The sequence below is a fragment of the Entelurus aequoreus genome, linkage group LG07, assembly GCF_033978785.1.
Source record: "Entelurus aequoreus isolate RoL-2023_Sb linkage group LG07, RoL_Eaeq_v1.1, whole genome shotgun sequence".
Lineage (NCBI taxonomy): Eukaryota > Metazoa > Chordata > Actinopteri > Syngnathiformes > Syngnathidae > Entelurus > Entelurus aequoreus.
Genome location: NC_084737.1, coordinates 62,680,076 through 62,690,075, shown reverse-complemented (window position 1 = coordinate 62,690,075; position 10,000 = coordinate 62,680,076). Strand labels below are relative to the sequence as shown.

Below are 10,000 nucleotides of genomic sequence, written 5' to 3'. Positions count from 1 at the left end.
TGATCAGGTGTTTGAATTGTATTGGCGTGTTCTATGGAGCTAGGAGCTAGCAGAGGAGCTAGGAGCTAGCGTAACAAACACGCAGGTGTTTTTATGCAGGATTAATTTGTGGCATATTAAATATAAGCCTGGTTGTGTTGTGGCTAATAGAGTATATATATGTCTTGTGTTTATTTACTGTTGTAGTCATTCCCAGCTGAATATCAGGTCACCCCCGGCTCTCACAGCATCTTCCCTATCTGAATAGCTTCAACTCCCCACTAGTCCTTCACTTGCACTTTACTCATCCACAAACCTTTCATCCTCGCTCAAATTAATGGGGAAATTGTCGCTTTCTCGGTCCGAATCTCTCTCAATTCATGCGGCCATCATTGTAAACAATAGGGAACTTTGCGTATATGTTCAACTGACTACGTCACGCTACTTCCGGTAGGGGCAAGCCTTTTTTTTATCAGATACCAAAAGTTGCAATCTTTATCGTCGTTGTTCTATACTAAATCCTTTCAGCAAAAATATGGCAATATCGCGAAATGATCAAGTATGACACATAGAATAGATCTGCTATCCCCGTTTAAATAAAAAAAAATCATTTCAGTAGGCCTTTAATGGTGTGTTTTTTATTGCGCCCTACAAAGTGTTAATACTGTAAGTATTGTACTTATTACGCACAAGTGGTTGGATTGTCACATGCATCTTATTTTTAGTTTTCATTAACAGATTTGGAGATGTTGAAATCGCCATGTAAAATTGCTAATGCTAATCAGTTGCATGTCACTGGCCAAGCCAATGAATATAAGCATCAAGCTAGCGCATTTTTTAAAAAGTCGAGCCTTACTTTACTTATATTGGAGCCTTTTTCTGAGTCAATGTCTTTGTTGGCATTGAAAATGGTACCATTACCTGTTAAATCTTGTTTGTATCAAGTATTTTTGTTGTGCCCTAAAAGTGTTAATACTGTAAGTATTGTACTTATTACACACCAGCGGTTCACTTGTAACGTGCATCTTAGTTGTAGTTTTCATTAACACATTTGAAGGGTGTTGGAATCGCCATGTAGAATCGCTAATCAGTTGCATGTCAATAGCAAAGACAATGTATATTAGCATCAAGATAGCACATTTTTGAAAAAGTGGAGCCTTACTTTACTTACGTAGAAGTTTTTTTTGAGTCTATTGCTTTGTTGGCATTAAAAACTGCAAAATGACCAAGAGGGAGTTTGGCTACGTCCGCTCTTGTTGCTTTTGGTTGGATTTTAAATGAATAAGTACCAGATTGGGTAACCCATCCCTAAAATTGTACTCCCACGATGCATGCTAACTGTGTCATTAATCTTGCTATTGTTCTGCCTTCGCTGACGCAGCATTTATGTTTCCTGTCTAAAAGCCCAAAACAAACAGTGGTGGCAAAGTACTGAAACTAGCTTGTCTCACATTTCATTGATTAGATACAAACAAATTACAGATGCGTTAGTTTCAGTCGCATTCCGCACGATTCAGTTGTTCAATCGGCTACAAAATTATGAACTAAATTGCATTGACGGCAAAAAAATAGCGTATACATAAAGAAAAAACGTGGCTTGGAAGCGAAGACTCAGGGGTTTTAAATAATAATAATAATAAGAAGAATCAAATGAAAAAAGGACATCATGGACTACATACATCTCCGTTCATCAGCTTGCAGTCGTCCTCCATCTCGTCTGCGCTGTCCTCGTCCGACACGTCTCCCTCCTCTGCGTTCTCGTCAATGTTTGACGGCAATTTTTTACCCTGAAAGATGGAGATATTGGTGACTTTAAATGAACAAAACAAATGAGATACTTTATGTTTTCACTCAATAGATGTAATTTTACATTGTTTTAATAATTTGTAATGAGGGTGTCGTTACACATCAGGCTGATACTTCATGTATTTTTTGGTCTTCCGGGCTCCTAGCTAGCGGCGTGTGTTCATACACAGTGTGGAGCCGCTCCCTTAGATTAATAATTTTCACCTCTATTGCTGCAAATAAATTACATTTCTCACAAGTATTATTGTCACCGGAGGACTGGAGGACGAGGCTAAACATGTGATAAACAGGAGCAGACAAGAAGGCATGCTAGTCGCTAGGCGAGCTTGAAACAAAAGAAGAAATAAGTGCTTGGTAAAGTTTAAGAAGTGTAGAAGGAAGTGTGTTAGAACAATAAGTACTGTAAATTCCAAACTATAAGCCGCAACATTTTTCCTATGCTTTGAACCCTGCTATTTAAAAAACAACGCAGTACATTTATGTTTTTTTTTTCGTTGACGGCCATGAAGCGAATAGTCTCGATTAAACAAATGCAAAGACACTTAAATGGTGTGTTTGTGTTTGTGCTATGACACCAGCTTTTGGACGAGTTCGCTCATTTCAGGTGCTGCTGGGTGAATGCTTAGAAGTGTTTCCTGCTATTTAAATCTTTGAACCGGAAGTAGAAGTGCCGTACTGTCTTTGAATTTGAAATTTCTATTTGTATGGATTCTTCATTCATCATTAGACAGTTGACACACACACGTCATAATATATATTAGATTTGTTTAGTTCATATCAGGTCTTTTCCTCACTGAAAGTGTTTAGTGTCGCTACTGACTTATTGAAGCCGAGACGGTTAAGGTACAATCATGGCGCAACGTTTTTGAGGTGACTCAAATTTCTATAACTCTGTCCCCGCTGTATTTTTGAAGAAAACATTTTTAACTATCTTTTATGTACCGAAAAAACTAGCAAAAATGAAAGTTACTGAAGTGCTCCTTAAATGTTTGTCCATGGCTGCACTTCTTCATCTGGCCAGCAGAGGCCTACCGCTTACCGTCAAGCTCTTCCAAAAGTGTGCCATACACAAACTTTATATTATAAAGTTTATTATATTATATATAATATTTCTGCTTCATTTTGATTACTAACTGCATTACTCAGTGAAAAAACAATCAAGTTAGACATATCCAATTCAATTCATGTGAACCAATAATCTCACAGTATTTGAAGATTTCAACACAGTCGATTAAAACATTTTTTATTTAAATTAATTAAATTAATAATTATATAATGTAATTATTATATAACATATACTAATAATTAAATAAATCCTTAAATCAATTAAAACACCATAAGTTAGACATATGTTTTTTAGACATACACAATGCAATTAGCATTCATTCAATTTATGTCAACCAATATTCTCTCAGTATTTTCAGCAGTCAATTAAAACATTTTTAATTCATTAAATAAATATAACTTAAATTAGTACTTATATAATATAATTATTACATAAAATAATATACTAATAATTAAATAAATAATTAAAACAATTAAAACACCATAAATTTAAAATATTTTTTTAGACATATCCAATGCAATTAGCATTTATCGAATTTATGTCAACCAATATCCTTTCAGTATTTTCAGCACAGTCATTAAAACATTTTTCAATTAATTAAATAAATATTATTTAAATTAATAATTATATAAGTATTATGTAAAATAACATATAAATACTTAAATCAATAATTAAAACAATTACAACACCATATGTTAGACATATATATTTTAAACATATCCAATATAATTGGCATTTATTAAATATATGTGAACCAATATTCTCTCAGTATTTTCAGCACAGTCAATAAAACAATTCTTTAAATTAATGAAAGAAAATTACAATTATTTTTATATAATATAATAATTGTGTAATAATAATTAACTAAATGTTTAAAACACTTTTACAAACACCCTAGGTTAAGACATATGTTTTTCTTTTCCTCTTTAGACATAACCAATGCAATTATCATTTATTCAATTTATGTGACCCAATATTCTCTCAGTATTTTCAGCACAAGCAATAAAAACATTTTTTAAATTAATTAAATACAAATTATTACAATCATTATTATATTATATAATAATTATGTAATAATGATTAACTAGATATTTAAAGCAATTTTACAAACACTTTTGGTTAAGATGTATGCTTTTCTTTCCCTCTTTAGACACATTCGATGCAATTATAATTTATTCAATTTATGTGAACCAATATTCTCTCAGTATTTTCAGCACAGTCAATAAAACATTATTTAAATTATCCATCCATCCATCCATTTTCTACCGCTTGTCCCTTTCGGGGTTGCTGGAGCCTATCTCAGCTGCATTCATTAAATACAAATTATTAGAATAATATTATATAATTATGTAATAATTAAATAAAACAATTTTACAAACACCCTAGGTTAAGACTAGAGCTGCAGCTATCAAATATTTTAGTAATCGAGTATTCTATCGAATATCCCGATCGATTAATGGAGTAATCGAATACATCATATCTTTGCTTAATTTTTTTTTTTTTTGTCCTGTCCAGCTTCTCAGGCAAATCATATTGTTGATGTAGATGCCCATATCGGCTGTACAAATTTACTTTACAAAAGAGAAGTGTGGGATACTTCTCTTGTTGCCTTATTTGTATTTTGACTTTATTAAATGGATTTATATTATTATTCGGTGCAGCCGGGCCGGAGAAATATTGCTTAATTAAGGTTTAGTTATACATGTTAGGATGTGCCTTCAAATATTGCGTTTGGCCTAATTGTCTTTTATTTCCTAAACGACTGTTTTCATTATTGAAGGCTGACACGCACAGCTGAAATTTGTCCATGGTTGATTGTGCCAATGTGTGTGTGCTAACAAAAACAGGTGCGCTCACAGCCCTATGTGCTGTGTGGTGTGACCGCATAAACAAAGTTCTTGTCTCTCGTGCGTTTTTGATAATTATACAGTGCCGTTTAAATGGTGGTTTCTCCACGCAAATCAGCTGAGCTGTTTTCAACCTGCCAACAATACATAAACAATATAAAAAGACAAACTACTTAATAATGACCACAACAGTTTTACATTTTAAGAATGCAATACAGTTCATTGCATTCTTTGCATGCAAAATAGTAATCAATGTTCATTTTGCCATCATAACATGTTTGAGATGGAAACACATACAGTATATATAAAATTAGTTCAAAATTAATATTCCCTGAGAAAGTTAAAATAAAACTATATTCTTAGTATCAAAAATAAAACAATAAGAACAGTTTTCATTATTTCAAACATAAAAAGTGGATTAGGTAGTGCCTTTAATACTGCATTTGAAATGTGCGACCAGTGGTGAGTCACCACTAAGCAAAAACCGCACATGCTCAAAAAAGTAGCGTCAGAGTTACCGCCCGTCCGAGCACCAACTGGCAATAATGTAGATCGGCGCCTATGCTATAGAGACTATAGTGGGTGCAAGTGCAAGCTATCCATGTAGCATGTGGTTGCATGACTTGAATAACCCGAATAACTTTGCACGACTACTTTTGCTTGGTTACTAATGAAAGGCTAATTGAACACGACAGCTCGGATAGCGTTGTTAGTTTTCAACACCTTTTGGCGGCATTTGATGACTTCGCGGGAGTGAAAGAACACATCCTGGTTATCATAATGAATAACATTTATTTTACTAACACAAGTTTTGCGTTTAAAACGTTTACATTTGATAATAGATGACTCACCTCGCGCCTCTGGACGTCCCTCAATCGGATGCTTTCTCGACAGGTGCTGCAGCATCGAACTTGTGCTATTGTGGTATGCGAGCTACACTTTGCAATGTTTGCATATGTCTGCGTTTTCCTTCGATTTTAGTGTGAAGTGTTCCCACACCTTAGACAACTTTTGTCGCTTCTTAATTCCCTCGTTCTGCTATGGCTCTTGTCCACTGCTTTCTGCGGCATCTGCCATTGCAAGTTATGTCAGTGAAAAAGTTTACTATCTCAAGCATATTTAAAGGAGCGATGTTGTGCAGTGCAATGGCGTATGATCTGACGTAAACACGCTGTGCAATACCTAAACACTCCGTGCGAAATGTGAGCTTTGATTACTAAACGAGGCAAAATGTCGTAAAAACACCCAAAAACCAACAAAAAAAAATGTAACGACGCCTCGAGGCATCTGGAAATTCCTCGAATATATTTTGTAATCGAATTACTTGAGGAATCGTTTCCACTCTAGTTAAGACATATGCTTTTATTTCCCTCTTTAGACACATCCAATGTAATCGTCATTCATTCAATTTATGTGAACCAATATTTTCAACAGAGTCAATTAAAACATTGACATCTTTGTTATCTCTTAGTTTTATTGATATTAAATACCAAGTCAGTTACAACGTGCTCTGAAGATAAGAAAACAATTATTGTTCATGCACAAATTTAAAGAGTAAAACATTTATTTACTAAATCCATCCATCCATTTTCTACCGCTTATTCCCTTTGGGGTCGCTGGGGGCGCAGGAGCCTATCTCAGCTACAATCGGGCGGAAGGTGGGGTACACCCTGGACAAGTCGCCACCTCATCGCAGGGCCAACACAGATGGACAGACAACATTCACACTCACATTCACACACTGGGGCCAATTTAGTGTTGCCAATCAACTTATCCCCAGGTGCATGTCTTTGGAGGTGGGAGGAAGCCGGAGTACCCGGAGGGAACCCACGCAGTCACGGGGAGGACATGCAAACTCCACACAGAAAGATCCCGAGCCCGGGATTGAACCCAAGACTACTCAGGACCTTCGTATTGTGAGGCCATGCACCGTGCTGCCCTATTTACTAAATATAGTTGTATTTACAAATGAACTGAAATAGTGCAAATAACAGTGTAAAGTGAGATTAATCGCTAAATATCTGAATTTTAAGACTCAATAATTGGGATTGTACCGATACAATTGGTTAACGTCTAAAACCATACCGATACAGATATTGAACTTATGTGATATCAGCAGGAATCATACATACTTGTATTGTTTTGTAGAGTGGAATATTAGAAAACGTTTGATCAAGTGAAATGAGTCAAACAGAAAAACACTAACCTTTTTATTATTAACTGCCTGGAATGGACTTATTCTGTCTTTAAATTGAAAAAGAGCGGTAATATTTTTTTATCGGGGGGGCACCTGGTGGCCACAATTTATCAAGGTCATGACACAGTTAAGTTGAACGATGCAGACACGTTTATTACTGGATAGTTTATAATACCCTTCTGCCATGGAGACTTTGTGTGTGCCAGTAATATGCAGCTATAATTATTTACTAACTGTTTTATATTGACAAATGTGCTGTTTTACACTGCAATATTGTTCAATGATTGTTATGCATTTCTAGTTTGTGTACTGTACTATTGTGTGCTTACCTGTTGTGTAGCTGCTAGTAGCCTATAGCCTAGCATGTTTACCTTTTTTAAACGACTTGACTAAAATAGAATAAATTGTGTGTATAATGGAGGACATTTAGATGTTAACTGAATGTCCAGCTTTTGTATCGGAGACTATAAGCCGCTACTTTTTTTCCTACAATTGAACCCTGAGGCTTATAAAACGGTGCGGCTAATCTATGATTTTTTTTCGCTGACTGCCATAATTCAAATAGTTTCTGTGAAACACGTGCAAAGACACTGAAATGATGTGTGATTGTTTGGGCTATGGCGCCATCTTTTGGACTACAACAGTGTTTCCTGCTGTTTAAATCTTTAATCCGGAAGTACAAGTGCTGCTCCGTCTTCCAATCGTCCATAGCGGTTCTACTCGTTAGGATTCCTTTTTTTTTTATATATCAGTCCAAGTACAATTGTAAGTTTAACAATATACCTAACACAATTCATACTTACACCGTCCCATGCATGTAGGAATGTTTTCATGCATAATTGTGCATGCTGTCGTAATGTAGTGTTGTTAGCATTAGCAAATATGCTAACACGTTTACAAGTGTCGATGTTAGTATTATTAACTTACAAAGGCATTCTTTTTGTGTCGTTTCAGTTTCACAAATTCCTCAGTAAATTCACCAAAATCACACCGTGGAGTTATTGAGTCTGTTTTGCTGATTGGAGAGCTAGCTTGCGCAGCTAGTGGGTCCATGACGATGACTTCTGTTTGGTTTGATGATCCGTTTTACTGCCGAGTTACAGACATCGTTTGGAAACAATTAAGGTATCTAAATAAACAATTACAAAATATTTCTGTGTAAATAACTAATTTCACAACGTATATATCTGTGATTTATAGTCCGGTGCAGCTAATATATGGAAAATGTGAAAATGTTTCTAAAACGAAGTGGGCACGGCTTATATACCGGAAAATACAGTGTGTGTGTATATATATATATATATATATATATATATATATATATATATATATATATATATATATATATATATATATATATATAATACAATATTTGTCCTGAAGTTGGTTACAGTGCACCGACACTCGTAACTTTACCTTGACAAGGATCTTTCCCCTCAGGTTCTCTGGCGAAGGCAGCTGCCCGGAGTCTTCTGCTTTGATGTTGGAAACGTCCAGTTTCTCCCCGAGAATATCAATGAGGTACTGGGCCATCTTCTTCTGCTGGGGGACACTGCAGTGGTTCTCTATGGACAGGATGACCGGGTAGCTGGCAGAAAATGACACACAGGAGAGTTATGAGGCCGACCTGCCAGAGAAGAAACACACGACATTGTGACATTTGGAGGCAATCCATCATCCTGTTTAGGGATATGAATGTTGAAATATGATAGGAAGTGCATCTTGCTGGAAATGACCGCCTTGCAGTCAAGTAGCAGGGGTGCACTTCAGCAGTGACGTTTCTTTTTGTCTCCATCTGCCACACATTTGTGGCTATGTCCTCACTTCTATTCCTGCAGCTCACCAGAGTGAAAGTCCTTTTTAAAAAGGCAACGCTCCTCTGAGTGCATGCAATATTTTGACGCTGTTTACTTTATTAACAGAACTAGAGCAGTGGGGGGGAAAGTGCAAAATCACAAACACTGTTAGAAATCAACCGGGGCTGATCAGGCCCCGGCTTGTGTCCAAGCAGCGAACTACTCCATCCGTCTCCCCTCTTAATCCACAACCACCTTGAGGCTTTCTCAGCAGCCTCACTGATATTTCTGGTGGATTTTCTCTCCAGCAACCCTCTGATTCCAAGAAGTCTGAATGCTCGATGCACCGATTGCCCTAGAAAGCCCCTGCAGCCCACTTCTATAGGCTCACAGCGGGCCCTCCAGCCGCTCTCTCTGCATGTCTCGACCAGTTCAAGGTATTTGGCCTTCTTTCGCTCATGGGCCTCCTCCATCCGGTCTTCCCAGGGGACTGTAAGTTCCAGCAGCACAACATGCTTCGTTGAGTCAGAAGTTAAGACAAGGTCTGGCCTCAACGATGTCCTTGCTATGCGCTCTGGAAACTTCAGCTGTCTGCCGAGATCCACCTGAAGCTGCCAGTCACGGGCTGTGGCTAGCAGTCCGGTTGGGGCCTTACGTCCAGCCTGTGGTTTGTCCCCTGCCTTGACGAAGGAGATGTTATGCCTGACTGGGAGCTGGTGTTTGCTCTGCTGGATTCTAGTGCCAATGGTGTCTGCTACTGCCTTCAGCACCTGGTCGTGGCGCCATGTGTACCTCCCCTCTCCCAGGGCTTTAGGGCAGCAGCTCAGGATGTGCTCCAGGGAACCCCGTGCCTTGCACAGTGGACATTCAGGTGTTTCTACTTGCCCCCAGCAATGAAGATTAGATGGACTTGGGAGGACATCATACACTGACTGGATCAGGAACTTGAGTCTTGCTGGTTCTGACTTCCAAAGTTCTGTCCAGGTGATCTTCCGGGTAGATGCGTGGTCCCAATTTTTCCAGGCTCCTTGCTGGCGCATGGCCACTGTCTTGCTCCGGCGTTCCTCCTCAACCTCTGCACGGATCTCTCCCTGCACCATCAGCCGTCTCTCTCGACCCTGGGCTTTGTCGTAGCGTGGTCTTGTATTGCTACCCAGCCCAGCTCGTCCGACTGCCACAGCACCTACTAAGACGCCATGTCTCAGCCTTGTTTCTGCCTGGTCAACGGCCTCCTGTGCCTTCCACTTCCTCCCAGTTCTGACCTTGATGCCAGCAGAGGAGTCTCTGGTGTCAGATGAGTCTCTGTAAA

At 37.9% G+C, this 10,000-nt stretch overlaps 1 protein-coding gene across 1 annotated transcript in view; it reads right to left on the bottom strand.

Annotated features, from left to right (window-relative positions):
- The window catches only part of plch2a (phospholipase C, eta 2a), a 167,974-nt gene that overhangs the window by 85,575 nt on the left and 72,399 nt on the right, over nt 1-10,000 (bottom strand). The window contains exons 9-10 of the mRNA XM_062054175.1: nt 8,312-8,483; nt 1,659-1,766 (exon numbers count right to left, since the gene is read on the bottom strand). Of these exons, the coding sequence (XP_061910159.1) occupies nt 1,659-1,766; nt 8,312-8,483 (280 nt within the window). The remainder of the gene's footprint in view (nt 1-1,658; nt 1,767-8,311; nt 8,484-10,000) is intronic.